The sequence below is a fragment of the Mycteria americana genome, chromosome 11, assembly GCF_035582795.1.
Source record: "Mycteria americana isolate JAX WOST 10 ecotype Jacksonville Zoo and Gardens chromosome 11, USCA_MyAme_1.0, whole genome shotgun sequence".
Classification (NCBI taxonomy): Eukaryota; Metazoa; Chordata; class Aves; order Ciconiiformes; family Ciconiidae; genus Mycteria; species Mycteria americana.
In genome coordinates this window covers 8035066-8056790 of record NC_134375.1, presented here as the reverse complement: position 1 = coordinate 8056790, position 21725 = coordinate 8035066, and the positions used below count along the sequence as shown (strand labels likewise).

At 44.0% G+C, this 21725-nt stretch overlaps 3 protein-coding genes across 12 annotated transcripts in view; 1 reads left to right on the top strand and 2 right to left on the bottom strand.

Annotated features, from left to right (window-relative positions):
* The window catches only part of NT5DC2 (5'-nucleotidase domain containing 2), a 29194-nt gene extending 18555 nt beyond the window's left edge, over positions 1 to 10639 (bottom strand). Inside the window, exons 1-3 of the mRNA XM_075514226.1 lie at positions 10160 to 10639; positions 2268 to 2452; positions 1400 to 1474 (exon numbers count right to left, since the gene is read on the bottom strand). Of these exons, the coding sequence (XP_075370341.1) occupies positions 1400 to 1474; positions 2268 to 2452; positions 10160 to 10442 (543 nt within the window). The 5' untranslated portion in view covers positions 10443 to 10639. The remainder of the gene's footprint in view (positions 1 to 1399; positions 1475 to 2267; positions 2453 to 10159) is intronic.
* Positions 10640 to 10823: 184 nt separating this feature from the next.
* On the top strand, positions 10824 to 13264 carry UQCC5 (ubiquinol-cytochrome c reductase complex assembly factor 5). The gene is made up of 3 exons (XM_075514232.1): positions 10824 to 10850; positions 11201 to 11379; positions 12897 to 13264. Exons 2-3 carry the CDS (start codon positions 11229 to 11231, stop codon positions 12962 to 12964), a joined length of 219 nt encoding a protein of 72 aa, XP_075370347.1. The 5' UTR covers positions 10824 to 10850; positions 11201 to 11228; the 3' UTR covers positions 12965 to 13264.
* A 7017-nt stretch (positions 13265 to 20281) lies between these two features.
* PBRM1 (polybromo 1) overlaps positions 20282 to 21725 on the bottom strand; it is a 64171-nt gene continuing 62727 nt past the window's right edge. For all 10 annotated transcript variants that reach the window (XM_075514211.1, XM_075514214.1, XM_075514212.1 and 7 more), the window contains 2 exons: positions 21011 to 21227; positions 20282 to 20672 (listed from right to left, as the gene is read on the bottom strand). In XM_075514211.1, coding sequence (XP_075370326.1) covers positions 20500 to 20672; positions 21011 to 21227 — 390 coding nt within the window. In that variant the 3' untranslated portion in view covers positions 20282 to 20499. The remainder of the gene's footprint in view (positions 20673 to 21010; positions 21228 to 21725) is intronic.

Genomic DNA, 21725 nt, shown 5'->3' with positions numbered 1-21725 from the left:
CCAAGCTGGTAACATTAGAGCTTTCTTTGAGTTTTTTGTATCAGACTCCCCTATTCATGAGTCATCCCTTCTCCTCCATCCATCATTCTGAAGCCCTAACACAAGTTCTCAGGGCATGGAAAGCAGCCTCACACTAAACCTGCATTGCTCTGCAACTCAAGTAAGGGCACAGCATCAAACTATTTGTGCTGTTTCTACCACAGCGAAAGGTAATTGATTCCACAGAGCATTCACTACCTTCAGGCACCTCCTTTTATCACAATACCGTATCAGTGCAGCTTGTTACACCATGGGCAGACCTCCCACTAGTTTGTGAGGAGTGCAGGCAAATATACTGAAAGATTTACTTAGACAGGCACAACCCGGTTTTTCATGTGTTTAGCAAATTCTGATCCTGAGAAAAGAGAGTTATCACCTTCTACTCACTCAAAGGATGCTTTGCTTGGCTAGGCTAGTCGCCTCTGTGTTCCTTGGATATATCAGCCAAAGATTTAAACAGAAAAAGAAACTTCAGTTTCTCACAGATCTACTTCTTCCTTTGTAAAGTCAGAGGCAGAATTGGTCTGCTGCCATGCTGTCACCTCAGTTAAGGACAAAATACATAGGAAAACTAATAGTTTTTTTCTTCATTCTCTTTTTTTTCTACTGCTGGGGAACAGCACACACACTCCAGCCTGTACTGCCTGCTCCCCTGAATTTGCTCAAAGCTCAACATAAGAAAAGCTACTACAGTGAAGCAACTTTCTCTGCTGTGCTCCCACCTGACTGCCTGGCTGCAGCAGCCAGCATTACATCACTGGGCATCAGGCTTTCAGGGAATCCGTCCAAAGTACTGAAAAGGGTTAAAGCTAATGCTTGCACTTTGCTTGCCTCTGCATCTAAGAAGCATGCATCTCAAGTAGCTTGGATCTTTTTCCAAGCAGTCCTATTATTCGGGGTGGGGGGTGGGGAAGGCTTCCTAAAGCATTCTCCTGACAAGTCATTTCTATTATTAGAGTAAGACATAATGCCTCTGCTCCTGGCAAGTATTTGTAGATGCAGGATTTAAGTTTGTTGTTTAAATTTCCTGAAAGACAGAAACGATCACACAAACAAGCTGAGTTTTCTATTAATTAGCTTGTGGAATTAACTGACTTTTAAATTGGCAAGGCTGTTACCAGAGGTCTTTGCTAGAATGTCCCATTCTGCTAGAGGCTATGCAAACACAAAAGACATCTTTCCCTTGGAAGGTTTATAAGCAAGAACCCCACACACAATGAAAAGCACAGCCAACCGGACTATGTATTTCACCGATAGTTTGGTGATCGATGTTATTGTAAGCAATAACAGAAAGTATTTCCACTAAAAACGTAGTGTGATGGAAGACAAAGGCCAGGAGACTGAACTGTGTACAGCTTACCTTTTGTACATCATAATGAAGTCCACGTATGGCAAACCCTGGAATGTAGTCATACTTCCCCAGCCCTTCTGGATACTGGGAAGACAGATAGTGACATCGTTAGAGGCATAAGCATCAGGTTATCAACAAAATTATTTCACCTGTTGAGCTGGCTTAGTCATCTCACCCCAGGCATAAACTGACCAAGGAAGGGGTGCACTTCATTTTGCCCCTTCAACAAAGAAAGTGGATGAATGGAGAAAGACATAAAGGATCAGGATCCCCAAAACTAGTTTCTTTTATGTAAGGGTCACTAGTGAAAATGTAACAGATTCACTCAGGCAGTGAGGATGCTTCTAGTGAGTTCCATTTGATGCATATATTTGGCAAAGCAATTGCACTGCAGAGCCCCTCTAAAAAGAAAGACACTATGGGAAGAAAATGCACAGATTAGTCACCTCCTGCAAACAGGGTGTCCATTATTGGACATGCTATACAGCGTCATCCGCATTGACTTGCATCTGTCAAGTTCTGTGCAGCTTCAGTGTTGGCCCACGGTTCGTGTTTACCCACCATGTGTACCTTGAACCAGCAATTCTGCAGGCATTATTTCCATAGTTATGTAAAACAGACCAGACCTTTCTAGACTAAGGTTCCTGCTCCATATTTATAAAACCTCAGGAATGTAGAGCATGGTAAATTGTCTCAAAGGAAATTAATTCCATGTACAGACAAAACTTTCTGCAATCAAAGATTGTGAAACATGAAATTTATCGCAATAAAACAAGTAATTGACACATGTGCACAATGTGGCATTTTGCAAACATGTCTGGGGTGTCGCAAAGACAGCAGTAAGCTTATTTGAGTGGAAATTCGTACACATCATTACCTTGAATTGTTCTACTAGGATGTCTCTGGCAGTGTTGAAAATCATAGAGTGTAGTAAATTAGAATACTGTGCTAATGTATAATCGTAGTCAAAGCCATATATCTCAACATCTCCCAGGCTGATCTCGTTGTTAGCGTAGATAGCGGCCGGGTTGAGGAGATTGCAGACTCCTGGTGGAAGGAGATCTAAGAGGAGGGAAAGAGGGAAAAGGGAGAGGTTAGAGAAACTGAGAGGATCACTGACATTTCAACTTTTTGTTCTGGACCTGACAGCAGCTGGAAGGACCTCACAGCAGCAGAAGAGGAGCACAGTGCTGCTGTTGAAGACTGCTGCCGTTAACCCACGCAAATAATCCTCCCCGTGAAAAAGCACACTGTGAAACCTCTGGCTGTGCCTGGTGATGGTGCTAACCACTTTCACAGTGAGACTGACCTTTTGTGTCAGGAAGCCACAAAACAATGTCCTCGGGTCTCTAGCCTACATGAAGCAAAGCAGACCCAAGATTTTGAAGTGTCACATTTCTAGCTCACAGCAGCTGCATTTTCAGCAGGCTCACCAACGTGAAACATAGCTGCAATGTATCACCAGAAAAACATGCACCCCTCACTTAAAACTTGAGCAAGACAAACAGGCTAACTCTCCTCTTTGAGAAATCTAGATTACTTCAAATTAGAAGTTTTGAGGTATGCCTTTTGGCATTTTTTGTTTCTCACAGAAGGAGACAGAATTCACGGAGCAATCCTGCAGGTACCATTAGGGCTTTTTTAATTATTATTATTAATGGACAGGATAAAACAAGGTTTTGTACAAACACCAACAAAATGTAAAAAAAAAAACCACATTAAGCTCCGCTCTTGGAACACATAATGCTGACAGCAACAAGTTATCTGCTTTCCTCTGATAAACAGCTGTGGAAACAGCTCAGTCCTTGTGTGTGGTTTGTCACTTCAAAACAGGGTTACTGTTCAAGATGCTTGTGAATAACACTTTGCTCCCCAGACCACCGGGAAAATGGGGGTTAAGTGACCTAGCAGCTGAACTACCTGTATATCCTTTTTCAGAGCTAGTCTAGAGAGCCGAGAGCTTTAGCCGCACTACAATGGGAGAGACAGGAACAGACCCTCCCCAGGCTTCCCGCCCCAGAAGAGCTGTCCATTGCAAGATGAGAAAGAGCAATAAAAATAATTCCCTGTAGTAGGTTGCCTAGTCACATCCACACTGGGGGACAGAGAAGGGAGGGAGACATTTACTCACCCCTCAAAGACAGGTAATTTTCTCTTTGAATGATAGGAAAAGTGCAGACATTTTCCAGATCCTACACAGCATCAGCAGGTAGGATTTTTTTTTCCCTTCCTACCTTAACTTTTGGCTTTTAGCAAGAACCCCTGTGCCAGTTCTTTAGTGCTTCCTTGCTATAAAACCAAGTTTCATCTTAATCTAGAACAAAAAAAATACTATTAGAAAGAGATACCAGCCATTCCCAATAAAGACTTTGTCTGGAATGAGTACAGAATTTAGGTAAAAAGTCCAAAGTACATTTGCGAGCACTAATCCGAAGAGGTGACCAAAGAAACAGAGGATTCAGATATATCATAATATTTATTTTTCCAGGGAGAGACACATTACAAAACATACCCATCTCTCTCTCCTAACTCACTTTCCTTTGGCCTTCAAATGCATTTCACCAGATCAACTAGAGAGGAATTACTAGAAAAGAAAGCAGTACTTTAAGGTAGGAGGGCTGACTTACTGGCTACAGAGCAAGAACGGGTGCCTTCTTTCAGTGACTCTGCTGGTGGCAAAGTTCCTGGAAGAGGCTGGAGAGGGTGGATGCAATCAGAGTACTTTCCACTGGGATTTTAAAAGATGGGGAATGTAAATAGGATTCAGATGATCACAACTTTCATCCTCTCATCATAAATGCTCTCTGCACCATAAACAAACAGAGCTCCACTTCCTGTCCTCACCTCCAGATAACTTGTGGGAAGATCTTTTTCTAAGCATACACTGGCATTTGCAGGGTGTTATTTTTCTTCCTCACAAGGAAAATGACACATCCCTAACCACATCACAGTGCAAATATGCAGTGCTTTCCTCTCCTAATGAAAGCACTTTTTTTTTTCTTACGACAAATGCACCCCACTTGCTGTTACCATATCCCTACAGAGAGGTCAAGCTCTTCCAACATTCACCATTTGCTAACAGATTTATGATAACACAGCGCAAAATACCATGGCCTGAACCCCATCTCTCCTTTCACAGAAGACATGAGACCCATCTAGATTCAACAGCATATGCTAGCCACAACTTTTGCAAAAATACAGTCAGGAAAAGCTAAGGGAGTGGTATGATTTTGTACCAAGTAAAGGGTAGTCTGAGGTTTGCCAAGCGCATGAAGCAAGTCTTATCTGTGATCAGAAGCATAAGGAGTAACTGTGCCACACAGTATGATTTATGAAGTATATTTAGACCCACTGGATGAAGTCATGCTCCTCCCTGTCAGCCTCAAACATACAGAGCCTCTCTGCTGTCCTCTGACAGCCTCCTGCCCAGCTCATTTTACCCCACTCAGACATTTTGTCACTAACTTACACAGCATGTTCTCTTTTACCTCATAAGGGCTGAAGAAAGATGCATGCTAGCCAAAATGCTTTATCCCATTGCCTCACACGTAACATGTTCCCTACGCACACTTCCTGGAGCACTGCACATCTACTTGCTGTGTTTCCTATCACACATCATCATCACCAAATCAAACATGCAGCAGCTTGCTGACAGCTTGCTCTTTCCATGCCGTCGTCCTCCATCTTAAATTTACAGTAGTTTCAAAGTCACTGGTCTCCTAGAGAGAAGGAAAAAGCTCTGGGTTTCAGTCCAGAGACTCATGCTGCACGTTTGGCTTAGTGTAAATGACCATTTGCACCATCCTCCTCAATAGAGTGGTTGGTGTCAGTCTCCTCTTTGTGCTCACACAGTCTCTCCGCAGGTTCAAACTACATCAGGGGAGCCAGAAGCTGGGAGCACATGCAAGATTGGTTTCAATACAAGAGCCCAAACGTGCCTGGCTTACTGAGGCAGGTTTCAAGAAGTTTGCGGGTTTGTTTGTTTGTTTGTCTTGGTTTGCCTTTTTTTTTTTTTTTTTAAAAAGATAATCACTTGGGTGGTTACAGAGTCTGAGTGCTTAATTAAGTCCTGGGCTGCAGGCTTGGGCGCTGCTGCTCCACTGACATTCAGCACGTAATCTGCCAGGGATCTGTGCCTCAGTTTGCATGGCAATCGTCGAGTCAAAACAAACAGATGACACCCTCCAGAAGCCCACGAAGATGCCATTTTCCAAGAATGATAGCTTTTGCTTTGCCTCTGCCAAGACACCAAACCAGATTGCTGGACAGTTATGATAAATTACAGCAAGAAAAAAACCCAAAATTAAAACCAGTTTTGGTTATTTAAAAAGAATGATAATCCCAACTTTCCATCTGGGTCCTAACTGGAAAGGGAGACAATATCACAGTTAGTCACTGTCTACTCAGCACTTCACCCAGGAAGTATGACATAAGGGAGAACTAGCGTGCGTACATTTGAGGACAGTGGAGAAAAAACAGCTCTTGCAATAGATACAAACCCCTGGAATCTGCATACTTGCACAATTTGCTCCAGTTTGCAACTCTGACGGTTTTAAGGGAAGTGTCTACATATCCATGGTACATGATGAAACTCGGCAACAAAGGCAGACCACAAAGAAGCGTTTTTGGTCTCATGCATTTTTTACACCTGGGTGTAAATGCAAAGTAAACACACATCATCTCCTTCATTTTACTACTATGAGGCCCTGAACAGCTGCTTAAATCAGAGTATCTTCATGACAGCACAAGTGCCTCTTCCCAGGCAATAGCCCACATTGTTAGAAAGCAGTAACACTCAATCCCCAACATGACAGCAGAGATGGAAACAAAAGCAGGTAATTAACTGTGAGCAACGGTTAGAGACGCCAAGACACCATATGGCCCCTTCTGATGTGAAAAACGCTCTGGTCAGGAGGTGCCAAGCACGTCCTGTGCTGTTCTGAGCTCCCGGGGGTACCAACGGCATCACACAGGAAATGCTCCTTTTCTCTCAGCCTCAGGTCCAGCATGTTAGTGAAGAATAACACATAAAAAGGCAGCTCACACCCTTTGTACTCCCAGAGGTCGAACACAGCAGACATCTGTGCTAACTTCTTTGTAAGGCTAGCGAGGAAAAGTGATACTGAAAAGCAGATGGCCACCATCCTCCAGGTTCTTCATGAATCAAAAAGTTCCCTTTGCTCACACTGACTTGCTTTCTAAAGACAAACTGCGAGTTTTTTCTCCCTTCCAAGTACCTCTTTATCCTTTTGAAGTGTTGTTTTGTACCATTTCATAGCAATTCCTGCAAAGCATTCTAACCAGATGAAGCAGATGCCTCTAACAAGAAGGTAGGGAGAGGGAAATATTACTTAAAAAGCATTAAATGACAGAGGAACCATGTTAAAAGAGTGATGAAAATTACTCTGGAGCATAGTCTTGAATTTATGCCATTATGCCTAAATATTTTGGGATTTATTGCCAATGAAACCTACACAAACCAAAAGCAATATTAAAAAATACTATTTCATTCCAGAACAACATTTTATACATACACAAAGGCACTAGGCAAATGCTGGTATAACAGTTCTTTACAAGAAAAAACATTTATATTTAGGAGGGCAGAATTTGGAAGTTAACATAACGGGTCGCACTTCCACTTCTGGCTGCTAATTGTCATTTTCAGTCCCACCTCAATCTGTAGATGACACAACTCATGAAACGTGCACACTCCCCAAGCGATTCACAGGGCATTTATTATCATAGCACTAGGCTTGTTTCCTGGTTTGGCAAAGAGTGAGGCCCTTAAATCTTTGTGCCTGCTTGAGATTAGCAACACAAGCAGAATCAAAATGTGCTGGATTGCAAAAACCACCTGTGCACCACACCAGAATCACCAATGCAGTGATCACACAGGGGCGTCGTTTGGACATGTCTTTCCCATTTGGAAATGTCTCTCCCATTTCCAAACACGATGGGCACACGTTGCTGACTGCGTCTTGCATTATTTAGATGCAAAGGCATCTCTTGATCCACACAAACCGAAAAGAGCAAGGACTACTTCTGAGCTACATCCTCAGTGTTATCAATGCCTAACCAAGTTCTTGTTATCCGCAAACTTGTCAGCAGTACTCACATTTCACCACGCTCAAGCTTGTCATGCAGAGGCAAGAAGTTAACAGTTATTTTAAAGGTTCCTTAGGAAAGCTGATTTATTGTAGCTACATTTAAAAGTTTGAAAGATCTAGGAAAAAACATACACACTTATTTACAGCCAAATCCTCACTTGCTCACCAATTCCATTGAGTTTCAGGATTGGATGTTTCCTACAGTGCAGGACTTCAGACACTGCTTACTAAGAGAGCATAGCAGCCTTCCCTGACACTTCAGATGCCATCAAACCAAAATACAGCAAGTCTTGCTCAACACCACCCCTCTGACAAATGCAATTATACTTTTCCTTTTGGCAGAGGAAAAAAAAAAACACATTAAGTGGAAGTAGTAGCCTCAAATTCTTACGTGTAATGAAATGTTGTTTGTATCACCGCACTCAAGCCTGGCAGAACACAGATGTGTTTCTACAAAGTTGAGAACTTCTGGTGCTTGGGCTCTGGCCACAAAACCAGTACCACCACTGAGCTTTACCACACAGAAGCTCTCGTCCTACACATCCTGCACTGTCCAACTCCGGCAGCATTTATCACTGGAATCCTCTCTATGCAAAAATGCAACATTGCTCTATAAATCAGGTCCTGAGCAAGAGCTGGTTTGAAAACACATAATAAATTCTCCTGGCAGAGACCTCTCTCCAAAAGCAGTTGCAATAACTGACAATATAGGACAAAGGACTCCACAAAGGTGGAGTTTCAGAGAAGGAGGGAGAAGGTGGCATCACAGGAGTCTTCTCAAACTCAATGCTGATGAGTATTGAGACATGACGATGTTTTCAAATCCATAACCCAACCACAGACATTCACTTTTACATCAGAGTTAGAAATCAAGAACAAAGGAACAGACTGATGCCACGTTTTGCACAACTCAGTTAAAGCAACAATTAAAACCAACTCGGACCAACTTTGTTTATGCCTCTTCTTGACAAGACTTGAATAACAGCACAGTCTTGAAATTTTGGTTTGGGGAGCTGTTCTTTAAACAAACATGGGCCTTCTTATTTACCATGTCTAATAGTTACCTGAAGGTTTGTAAAGACTCTGCTCTCTAACACATGGGCTACCTCACCTAACTTCATTTTGCATTTAGTCTTGCTGATCAGTTCTCCATCTCCAGTAACAACCGTATCTCTTGCATCCCAACAAAGTGTAACTATGTGAATACAAACTTCACAGTCTGTCACATAATAAAGTGAGCATTTTCCCAAGAGAGCATGACACAGCCTATTAACATGTCGTCATTTATGGTTTCAATACCATTATGCAAAAGAAAAAAAAATGTCATTGAGGATATTAAGGCCCAAACACCATTACAAGTCTTGCAAGTTGGAATTTCTTTCAAGCAGTGGGGCTAAAACCACAACTCAGTCTTGGAGCAGGGACTTAACATGAAGCTGCAGTCCTCTGTCAGCACCCTGTACTGCCTTCAGTGGCTCAGCCAAAGGAGGCCACATCCTCCAAAAGCTGGAATGCAGCAGGCTGAGCACCCAACGGATCAGCAGCCAATTCCTTTACATTTGTGCATCATGAAGGACTTTAGATTTCATGTCAAATCTCGTGTACTGGAAGGAGGGAGGAAGGAATGACAGAACTTGCCAATCTCAGAACAGCGAGACGGTTCTTCCAGATGCCTATGGCTGGCTGCCGTCCTTCTCCAAACCCTTAGATAAACAAAAGCTAATGGAGAGCTATTTAACAGCAGACACAAAGTCACACTTCCTAGCTCTCTACAGTGCTCACCTTCAGCATTCCAAGAATCAAGAAACCAGCAGGAAAAAGTTCCCTGCCCTTATGCCATGAAAGCTATTCTTTCACATCTTTAGGAGAGTTTAATACAGTGGAGATCTGCTGCTGCCAAAAAGACCACAATCCTGTTCTACGTATGCACAGATTTGGTGATCGGCATGAGTTTTTTTTCCTCGTTTAGCAGGACGTCAACCTACCTGACAGAGGCAGGTAACTTCTTGGTCAGAGGAGCAAAAACATGCACGCACGCACGCACACATGAATAAAAGGTGTTTTGCATCTGCCACACAAACTGAGCTCAGGATCAGGAGATGTCCTAGCAGCTGTAGCATCACTCTTCTCCACGCTCACCCTTGTGCCAATGGCGAGTTACAAGTTGGACCCTGGACTCCTCACCACATCAGTCAACGTGACTGTTTGTCCTAGTCTAACCACCTTTCCCTATGTCAACCAATGGCAAATTAGAGAAAAATGCAACAAGCTCTTCATTTAGACCATTCGCCATGACGATATCCACCTTAGGGGGGGCAGTTGTGAAGAACCCCACGTACTCTGCATGTCCTGAAACGCTGAGACCAGCCGAGGGATGTTCACAGAGGGAAGCCCGGGATGGGGAGAGGAAGACCAGGGCTAGATTTCAACAGAAATAAAACCGTGCCAGAGGGTCCCGGGCGATGAGGCGTGCAGATGGCATTGCTAGGGAGAAGGCTCCTCGCCCCGGCAGCTGCACAGAGATGGAGACATCCCCAGCTCTGCAGCGCGGGGAAAGGCACCAAGATACAAAGAGGGGGAAAAAAAGGAGGAAAAAAAAAAAAAGGACAAAGCCCCAGCCCGGCAGGACGTGGCAGTCCCAGCGCCCAGAGGCGGCCCTTACCGTACACCAGCTTTTTCATCTCGTGGTACCTGGCCCACAAGTAGGTCTTGGTGTCGGCTCCCTCGGCCGGGAGGGGCTGGCTGCCCGCGGCGGGGCCGGGCTCGGCGCCGCGCCGAGCTCTGCCGGGGGCCGCCGGGTGGTGGTCCCTGGGCTGCCCGTGGCCGCCGTCCCCGGGGCACTGGCTGGCTTTGGGGCGGCAGCTCTGCCAGGAGACGGCCACGGCGAGGAGCCGGGGGGCCGCGCCGCTGCCCCTCCTCAGCGCCGCCGTGCCCAGCGCCGCCATGGTCCCACCGGACGCTGCAGCCTCGGGGCAGCCCGCACACGGCCGGGGCTGGCTCCGCTCGCTCCGCTCCGCTCCCCGCCGCCCCGGCCCCGGCCCGCGGCGGCACCCGCCGGGCGGCCAATCCCCACCGCCCGGTGCGAGGGGGCCGGGCCGCGCCTCGCCCCGCCTGGCCGAGAGGGGCCCGGGGGGGCGGCGCTCGGCGGCCGCCCGCGGAGAAGGGCTGAGGGCGACGGGGCCGGGCGGGCTCCGCGCGCCGCGCTCCGGTCCCTCACTGCAGCCCCGCCCCAGCCCCAGCCCTCGGCCCCGCCCCGGCCAATCAGGCGAGGCGAGCCGCCCCGGGCGGGGTCACGTGGGTGCCGACACGTCCTTCCGTTCGGCTGCTTCCAGGGTCGGGAGCCCGCGCCGGAGGTGAGGGGCGCGCGGCCCGGGGTCGCGCGGCAGGTGCAGCGCTGATTGGCTGCGCGCTCCTGCCGGGCCGGGCCGGGGAGGAGGGGGCGGGGGGCCGCTATTGCCACCCACCCGCCCGCCCGCCCGCCCTGGCTGCGGGGGGCGAAGCTGGGCCCGGGCCCCCCGCTTCTTATCCCCCCGCCAGCGTAAGGGGGAAGTGGGGGGAGTGCGGCCCCGCGCCTGGGGCTCTCGACAGCGGGCTTGGCCTCCCGGTCGCGGCTTGACCGCGAGGTGCTGTGGGCTGTTGTCCGTCCCGTCCCGCATCTCACACGCCCCCCCCCCCCTCCCCGTTTTCTTCCTTGTACGTGAAGCGCTGAGGGCGCCGATCCCGCCCCGATCATGCTGGTGAGCAAGAGGGTGAAACGCCTCTTGCAGCTGGTGCCTGGGAAGCAGCGCTTCGGCGTTTACAGGTTCCTGCCCTTCTTCTTCCTCCTCGGGGGAGCGATGGAGTGGTTCATGATTAACGTCCGCATCGGCAAGGAGACCTTCTGTAAGTGAGGGCCGCGCCGCAGCGGCTGGTCCCCAGCGGGGGCGGCAGGAGGAGGCCCGGTCCCTGCTGAGTCACCGCTGCCCCCCAGCACCCCCTCCCTCCCTCCCGGCGGTGCCGGAGCCGCCCCGCTCTGCTCCGGTACCCGGTGCCACAGCACCTGCTAGCGGGGAACAACGGAGGCGGTTCCCCTTAACAACAACAGGTTAGCGGGGGCTGAGGGTGGGGTCCTCGCCCGGAGGACTTCAATCAGCAAGTCAACCACCTCTCTCTTTAGTGCAGGATGTGACACTCCAGATTCTGCCTCCCTAGCAGAAGACACTGGGCAGAAACAAACAAAAAAACCTGGGTTTAGAATACTAAATTAGATATTTTTACATTGAAAAAGACTCACCAGGGTTGTCAGAATTTAAGTGTAGGTGTGGGTTCATCTGAAATGTGACTTTCTTTAACTGAAAAAGAAGTATGAAAATGAGTCATGAACTTAGCTAATGGCACTTAGTTTCTAGAAGTTAAAGCATTTAGTTTTAATGTGGCATTCTTCCCTTTAAGAAACCTTGCTAGAAATTTTTGTGTATTTCAGAAAAAGCATCAGCTCTACTCTATGTTATATGAGAATATTCTCATTTTCATGGGAAATCTAGTTGAGTCTCCTGCAGAATAAAACAGCTTGATACAATTTCCATAGCTGACAAAATCACTGCAAACAAAATTGCTTCTTTGCTCACTTCTGAAGGCTTGGGTTTGTTGTGGTTTCAGTTTAGTATTTCTGAGGCATACCTGTATGGTAATAAAGTCATGTTAGAAACTAAAACACTACCTCTGTGTAGCAGCCATTATATTTCAGCTCGAGTCTTATTTTCATGCAGAAAAAAAAATTGCTATGCCTAAATGATACTATACTACAGTAATAATAATTGTGCAGTTTAGCCTTATTACTGCTCCATAATCCATGCAAAGTGACAGTGTACAAGACCGGTAACCTCTTTCTTTTGTCAGTGAGAGATTTTATTTGGTGAGGGATATTTAGGGGTGATCAGGGTGAGGGGAGGCAGGAAGAACGACTAGGAAGACTATGTAGGTGGGTATATTCCTGTGTTTTGTTTATTTAAAAAAAAAAAAGCTAAAATATTGAAGCCATGCTGGCAGTCCTCAGGCATTGACTTTGTGCCTATAATTTAATTTCCCTTTGGCTTCAGCTAGTTTGGGCATTTGTATTTTTAACTACCCTCATGGGAAAGTAGACAAGAATGACCGTATCACACTGGAAACTTAGTTTTCCTATAAAAACACTTCATCAGGACTGATGGGAAGAACTTTAGCCTGGATGGGAGGGAGAACATGAGCTATTTTTAAGTGGTAATAAGGATTTGTGTTGGCTTGAATTTTCAGTTGCCTGTCAGTCAGTGCGTGTAAGAGAAAAATGGATTGAAAAGTTTCAGAAGAGATGACAGGCTTCGTACATTTAATACTATCTTGCACTTGGAAAACACTAATGTAAAAAAAATTTTTTCTGGCAGATGACGTTTACCGTAGGAAACGATCTGAAAGACAGTACGAGGCAAGGATGGAAAAAAATGAATTTTAGCTGAAACGTTTCAAGGGGAAGGTCCTGAATGCTTCAACTGTATTAATACCAAAGAAGCATTACTGCCACGTTGATGGTAGGGGAAGATTTTGTCTCTGCAAGATGAACTGTAATCCACAAGTTTGTGTAATACACTCTCGGATGGTTTTGGCAGTTTTATTCTATTTCCATCTACTCCATATCTTTAATATTTTGTATTTAAGCCAAATACAGTAGTGAAAAAGTTAATTGTGTTTAGGCCTCTGCCACTTATTTAATGTTTGTTTAGTACTTTTAAATAAACTAAACTGAGTAAAGAGAGTCTGGCTACTGCTTTTCTTCGCTTGATAAGACACCATTCTTGTGACAAGACCAACAGGAAAGAAATGTTACATATTGCGTACACAGTATCTCAGCACAATGGAAATAGTAATTTTTAGTTAGTTTCCTTTGTACTGATAGAAACTGCTCTGGCATCTGATTTGTTTTCTTTCCAATGTGGCATAATTTTAACTAGATAAAAAGAAGACTGACTTACTGCTCAGTGTTTACTCAGCCCACACTGTTTGGAAAGTCATCCGTGCATTCAGGCTCCACTGTCTACAAGTGCTGTAATACCCATTGTTGCTACTCTAACAATGAACTGAGCTGAGGGCAAAACAGAACCTGAATTCTGTTTGCAGGACTCCTGTCTCCCCAAAGAAGGAAGAGAGAGCTAACTGCTATACCCTAGACAGCTTTTACTCCTAATGCAGTGATGCCAGCTTTCAGGTGCGGGGGAGCATGTCAGTGACTATGCATTAGGGTGACTGGTGCAGTATAATCAGTGAGGATCGTACGTTAATGCAATTGTTTTATTTCTGATGGTACATGTATATGCTGAGGGTTCCACAAAGCAGCCAATTCTTAAGATCAGCCTAAAAACAACCCTGAGGGAATTCGTATACTTACATGCATTGCTATGCTAACTCCCAACAGCCTTTTTCCACAGAAGCAAGTTTTCATGAACGAAAGACACAATGGCTGTTCTGAAGATGTTACAGTGCAAGTACTCAACTGGCAAGCAGAGGGTAACTGCTGTACTTTGTGTTGTGTCTTCCAAGGACTTGATCTGGAGGACTAGTGCTACTGTTTTTTCAGGAGATAAAAAACTGTCACAGAATTAAAGATATGACTGTGCCACTGTGTATTTTGACTGCTCAGCAAATGAATTACTTGGGGAAAACCTCTATTTCAGAAGTAATAAGAACCTAAATTTTTACTTTGGTTCCAAAGTAGAGCCCAAGTTCAAAAACTCATGTGCAAGCTTCTTTTTGCAGTCACCGATCATTGCACTGAAGTAAATCCTGACTGTAGCAACACATTAAAGAATAAAGCATTAATAAGAAGCCAGATTTTGAATTTTGCTGAACTTTAGCTCCATCTGCCTTTATTTCTTGAGCCTTTTGGAACTCTCTTGTGCTTGGTTTCCATAAAACAAATAAGTTTTTCAATATCTTTGTTTTTTTAAGAAAGAGCCCTGTGCCCTAGTTACTTCTCAGTACTCGGGAGCCTGGTGTGAAAACTTCCTGTGGCTTCCCTTAAGCATTCCTGTAATAGTAGCAGAGTGTTTCACAGCCATCAGCGAGTCAAGGTCCAATTTTTCATTTGAGAGCTCTTGCTGATTTTGCAGCACTGTTTCCCATTTGCAGCTGAGAGCACCAGGCATGTCTGGAAGATATCTTGGGTGTCTCCAGCTAGGTAGACAGAAAGTGAGACAGGCTGCAGTCACTCACTAGTCTGGTGTCAGGGAGTTCTGTGTCACTGGTCTTTGTGACCAGTGCAGGAATAACATCCTTCTCCAAGCTGGCATTGTACCATTTCACGCAACACAGATCTGTTGTGACAGAAGATGAAGCCTGACATTCAGAAATCTGAACTGTGTTCTTCATTCCACAACATGTTTGCTAGTGCTGATCCTTCTGCATTCTTTGATTTTGCCAGTCTCTTGCTAATGCTGGAAATAAGAGTAGCTGGAAGGACCCAGTGCCCAGCCCATTCCAGTACCAAGCACACTTGGGGATTTAGTATCAATTTTAATCTACACCCAATCTTCAGCAACCAAGGTCTTAATTTGGTTTCTCAGTTTTATCCCTGCTGACTCCTACTTCTGTGCTCTTTGCCTTCACCAGCCATCTCTTTCCCATCTTCCTTCTGGCTCTCATCTCCCCGTTTCCTTCCTGCCCTCCAGCTTCCCCCCCATCTGTCTGCTGTGGTGGTGGGCAACAGGGAGGAAGCAAGAACTCTCCTTCGGCTCAGAGCTCAGGCCAGCACCGGGAACACACGGCTGCTGCTGTTATGCACTGCAGGAGCAAGCCAGGAACACAGCTTTCATTTTAAGTGCTGCTGAGCCCCTGCCAGTTCTGGGGTTGAGCACATCCGTTCCTTCTTCAGGGAGTTCATCTGATGTCAGCCCAGAACGCAGCTTAGCATCTACGAACAGTGGTCTCGTGTTCACTTTGCAGCGGCCACAGCAGGAGATTTTGAGAACTGACAAAGCATTTCTGCTGAAAGCTTTCCAAATTGTAGAAGTTGGGCCAATATAGGTAGCAAGCATGGAAAACTTCAACTCAGTAAACAGTCATCTGCGAACAATCAGTGATACTTATGTACGAGCAATGCTGCTCACCACTCCAGCGTTAGAGAAGGCACAATTTCACCGCCCATTCAGAATGATTTTGTGGAAAGAATGCATCTGTGTGTTGATCGTTTCCCTGCTGTTGTGCACCCAAGGATGCTGCCTGCTGAAAAACCCGTGGTGAGCCAGGGAAGTACTCAAGTTCTGGTAAAGGAAGCATGCATGTGCCCAGCCTGTCCTCCTCCCTGGCACAGGGGTGCAGTAGAGTTTTGTCCCAGCTTTTCAAGAGTAGAAAAAGGAAAAAATAGTCATCTATTATGTATTGGTGAATTCTTCCCTGGAACAAAACTTTTGCTATCTTCAGTGGAGGCGAGCTTTCACTTTGGGCTTCATATACTGATACAAAACTGGACCTGTGCTCTGGTTATGGCCAGCCCCAGCTCCTTCCGAGAAAGGTCCAAAAATCTGCAACAGGCACTGGTGGGATGACTGGTCCCGAGGAATTTCCTTAAGTTGTTACTGGATGTTGGTGTTACTGGATGTTCGCAACAAGCATGAGGATTAATTATAGTCCTTCCAAAAATCACCCAATGGAAACTGAATTTGGGCACTCCCTGCAGAGACAGTTGCAGACTTCATGAAGGATCGACCACCCTTCACCATTTTTGTCCAAGGCTTTCATCGTGCTTAGCTGAAACTGGGCTGAGCCACACCGGTTACTGGTTCTGTGTGCAATTCAGTGCATTCTTCTCTGTTTCTTTTCATGTCTTTCCTGCTGCCTCCTTTAACAGATGATAATCTGCATAGCCCGACCTCTGCACTGCATTTCTGATCCCTCTTGGCGCAGGAAGGACTGACTGTAGGAGACCGCTGTGTCTCTGAGGCCTGACAGAGACTGGGAATCTCTTTATCCAGGATCACCAGATCCTACTGCACTGCAGCAGCTGTCCTTTCATTTCTTTGTATGACGACTGAATTACACTTGCTGGAAAATGCAGTAAGCAAAAGGAATATGAGGTTTATTTTATTAACCAGAATATTTCACACATATCAATGAATCAGATCCATTTCTTACTTCATGTTCAAAGTACCCAGCCATTTTGAAGCACCGCTCCAATTTAGTGCATTTGCAGTCGAGAGGGGGCTATGTACATCTACAGATGATCTTCAGTATCTCAGACTGAGCAAACAAGATGTGGAGGATGATTAGACTTAAGTCTCCTCTGTGCAACTGCACCATCCACCATCAAATTTTAGAAAGACGGAAGTTCTGTAAAGCTGGCAGCCTGCGTGACAGGCGGTGTTTATCCCCCAGGTCCAAAGCATGAATGCATGTTTATTAAATACAATGCTATCTGTTCTGGTTGTTTAAATAGCTCTTTGTAAATTGTACGTCAGAGACACTTTGAGACTCGAGAGGTTGATACCACTTTATTTTTCTTGCCGTTTGTGGTAATAAAGAAAATTTCTATTCTGGTTTTTAATTTTATTGTGTAAAAGATGCCTTTTTTCCATATTACTGTTCTAATTTCCTTTATTATACAGCTACATAAAAGAGAGTCCTGAATGAGGTTAACTTCCAGTATGAAATTAAGGCTTGCTGTTTATTTTCAAAGCAATTAATGTGGGGGCAACTAGGACTGACTGAATCTTATCATCTCCACTCAGCTTTTTCCCAATGTGTCACATATTTTTCCAGGTTTACTGTTCATGCTCCTTATAGCTCAATTTTCAACGATACTTTGCAGCATCACTGTTCTTAGCACCTACCAGGCACATCTTGCAATACACAGGACAATATAGAAAGGATTCTTTACCCAAACACAAGCACACACATACCAAGGACTTGATAAAATCTGGATCAGCAACAGCCAGAATTACTTGAAATAATCCTAACAAAAGTCTTGATGGGACACCCAAACCTGGTTAATCCAAAACACTTTGCAAACTATTTTTATTCAAATTAAAAAGACTCAGGTAAACAAAGTGATGGTACATACATGTTATAAACCTGGTTAGCAGCTTAACCTTCAGGAGTACAAGATCTAATGAAAAGCCAAGCATGGATTAACCAGGTCCGAAAACATACGCTGAAAAAAAAAAAGTCACCAACATCAATGTTTTGAATTTTTACACAAACAGTAAATTTTCTCATGGAAGGGAAGGACTGAGGAAGAGAACAGGTAATTATTAGTCGTCTCCAACTGGTTTATGAAAATACCGGTCCTAGATTAATCTATTTTCCACTCTCACAGAAGCCAACCATTTCCCATACATACTTTTATTTTAATATGAAAGTTTTGTTTACGCCAGTACAATGAATGGCAGTGGAAAACAAATGAGGGGTTCAAACACCCACAAAGAGAGAGAAAGAGAAAGACAGACAGACATGTCTTTTTTTTTTTTTTTTTTTTTTTTAAACCAGAGTCAGAAAACAGTTTCTTTTGCTGGTTTTGAATTCTAGACTGTAGCCATTATATCCTAAATTTTACTGCAATCGGCTGAAATGCCTCCAATATACAGAGACATGATTTTGAAATAAATAAAGCTTAAAATAATTGATTAGGGCCAGTCCAGTGGCTTAGCGGTAGTGCTCTGCACTGCCTTGCGGGAGGACCCAGGTTTCTTTTGCACTTCCAATCTCTTGCTCCTGGGCCACAACGAGCAGTGAAAGTAGGGCTTCGGCTGCTCGGGCAGGAGCGAGCCAGTGCTGCAAGTCTGCTCATCACTGACCTTCAGATAAATTAAACATCTGAGTTATACAGGCTCCAAAGGGAGTCCCATCCAGTCCTCAAAAGAAAATAAATAAAACAATAACTTAACTAAAATCCATCCCAGGTTCTTTGGTGTAATTTTTGTTAATGCTGAGAAGCAGGAGAATCTGGTGGTGTATTAGTACAATCCATGATAGTTCCAAATACTCAAACACTAGGATTTGTTGCCTCATTCACTTCAACGTCCTGTCTTTGTGGCTAAAAATTGCAAAGCCTATGGTAATTTAAGCACATTTTAAGATGATACTGTATACATGGGGGTGGTCTAAGACTACTCAGTTTCTACTTTATTAAATAAACTTGGTCATTTACAAAGGCCAGTAAAGAATTTCTGTACCACAGGTGTGCTACTTGTAGAGTTCAAAACTGTAATTTCCCTATAGGTTGCTTAGTTTCATTTTCTTCACAACCATTGCACATCTGACCTAAACTGTCCTTAAGTGCCTATTTGTAATTACATGGTTTTCTATGCAATGACTGGAGGATTACAATAGGAGAGGGAGAGGAATTAGCCAGTAAAATTAAATAACAGTTTATACTTGCACATGTCATTTCCCTCATCAGTATTAATTACTTCAGCAAAACAGAACTCAAGATAGCCAGTATCTGAAGAAAAATACTTAACCTTCTGCCAAATGTACTCAAATAAAAATGTTCTGTACTATTAGACTTTAAAAAACATTTCCACATGATGAACATCTCCACCAGTAAGATGAAGTGTATCAGTAAATCAGTTCTTTTGGGCTGAGCTGCAGTGACTACATTCCTGCCAACAATTTTTTCAAATTAATATAGGTTTCCCAGTTACTTAATGCAATCTAAAAGTATTAATTCTTTTTCTACAAGTAAATACATGAAAGGATTTACCTTTAAACAAATAACTTTGCAGTCCAAAAGGTTGGTTAGTTACGAGGACAGGTAAGTCTTTAGCAGAAGGCAGTCACAACCTTGGAATTTGGCAAGAAGAGTCTATACGTCCTGACTTAGCTAAAAAAAAAAAAAACAAAAAAAAAAAACCACCCCAAACCCTCTGAAGGCTGCAATCAAAGTACTCTATTTCTCCAGCGTACTGGGTATGCTAAACTTACACATACCATACATTAGTATTTTACTTTAAAGTTAATTTAAGTGTCAAATTTCTCTCAAATTTTGCATTGCAAAACTTTCATTAGGGTGAATCAATACACTTAAAAGAAAGCATACAAAAATGTCTTACAATGCCCAATCATTAACAGAATATGTGTGAATTTAAAAACATTACGTTACTTCACTAACAAAACAACTCAACTTGCCTTCTCCTCTAACTTACCTTCCAAGACCTGAACTGGTTCGAAGTTCCGCATGCCTTTCGCACATGCAGACAGAATTGCTTAGGGAGGAAGCTTCCCCTTCCCACTGCTCAGTGTTAGGGACATCACAGAAACCCTAAAGCAGGTCATGGTAGATGAAACATTTCACCTTCTAAGGGCATGCCAGCACATGTACTCTGTTACTGATTTAGAATCACAATGGCCTTGGCTACACAATTAAATAACTGGACAGGATTGGACAACATTAGCGGTCAAGACACCCTTGTCCCGTCCACACTAGCACTTCCATGATTGCTGTGGCCCACTCAGCTGCCTCGGTACTGACTTGAAATGTCATTTTTCCCTAGCATCAATGCACATCTTACCTTTATCTTCTTTTAAGAGATCCCCTCTGTTCACATCCAAGCAAGATTTCTGCTGGAAGTGGCTAGCACACACAAGCACATGTACACACATTCTTCTAAGATGTAAACTATGACTAATTTCACATTCCACTGTACCAAGCTGTAAATACTTGTTTTCTTTTTTTTCTTTTATATAAAAACAATGGCATCAGATTCTCAGCAATAAAGTATAAGAAAGATGAATCCTTGACTACACTTAACCAATTATGAAATCGCCTTTCAAACAAAGGAAACATATGCAAAAATCCGTGTATTTGATAAAGTCAACTTAATATAACAAAAAGTGAAATATGCTTATTAAAAGTGTCCTTATATAAAAATGGTCTTGCAATGTACAGTAAAATGCAATACAAATTATTGTTGGTTATCTCTCCCCACCCAGTAACTAAAACAGCTATTGTTCCACAAAACTCCTTATATGCCAGTATCAAAGAAAGAAGCAATTATGTGACTAAACATTTTCTATGTTGTACGCCTGACGGATATTAAGGGTGTCTCGTAGCATCAAGTCTCGCAGACGCCATAATGCATCGGCCATTGTGGTATGAGCCCCTTTACTTTTCAACCAGTGTGAAGGGAGTCGGCTCTCTTGTTCTTTTGATAAGTGGACATCTCGTCTTCGTGCTGGAAGGTCAAGAAATGGTCCAATTACCTACTGGCTTTGATATTCACCACAATTTTTCTAGAGAAAGGTGAATATAATTCTACAGTATAACTTTTACCCCTAGTATTTAAGCCCACACAATTGATTCTTAGATTTATACAACATCAATTGAATTACCCTGCTGATAACATATATATTCCCAGTCTGTTGATTTGTTTTTAACAATTACTTGCATACGTACATTTTATTAAATAAGCAGCAGATTTATTTAGCATTTTCCATAAAAGCAAAAAATATTAATGGTTACAAAGACATGTGTTCTGTCTGGAAACATCCCACTCTGTATCAAAAGCCTTACCTGCAAGGGTCTGGTCCCACTTGCTAATACTATTTGATTCAGCACTGAGCCCCTCAATATATTTCAGATAGGCTTCAGAATGAAGAAGCCTCTGTGTCTTTGGTGGAGGGGAGACAAACATGGGAGTTGTGGGCTGCTGCATAACTGGCTGACTTGCTGGGCTCTGGCCGGGATACGGAGGAGGTGCCTGCTGTCCCGGCGGGCCAAGGATTCCTATCTGCAACGACAAAGCAATGGAGAGATCACATTTGGGGGAACTGCAGGGAAGCCGATTCACAGCTGTGCATCAGATCATCCTCATACAATGGAGCTTCAAAACAGGTTATGAGCAAAGGCATAAGGAAATTTCCCTGGAAGACACCCACTTCAGCCAGGGCTATCTGTTGGGGTCACTGAGATGCAGAGCAGGAAGAAGTGCAAACAAACCATATTCATATTTAACAGACAACATTGCTCATATTTCTAATCTATGTAAACATACTCTAATTACTATCACCATTTCTCCTCTCCTATTATCCCGAATTATTCCTTTTGCCTCCTTTTTATTTCATGTTTTCTCTAATTGGATCATAAACCGTGTGGTCTGTGAAGTGCAGGGTTGATCTCTAAAACATCTAATCCAAATTGACCCTGATCCTCAGACGACTGGGATACTTCCACAGAATAAATGCTAATTGCTGTCAGGCAGAAATCGCAGGCACGCAAATAAATCACA

What these genes read in the sequence shown, in the direction of transcription:
- UQCC5 (XM_075514232.1), top strand. Translation starts at nt 11,229, where the DNA reads ATGCTGGTGAGCAAGAGGGTGAAACGCCTCTTGCAGCTGGTGCCTGGG. An exon ending in CATCGGCAAGGAGACCTTCT is followed by an intron (nt 11,380 to 12,896) that starts GTAAGTGAGGGC and finishes TTTTTCTGGCAG; the next exon opens with ATGACGTTTACCGTAGGAAA.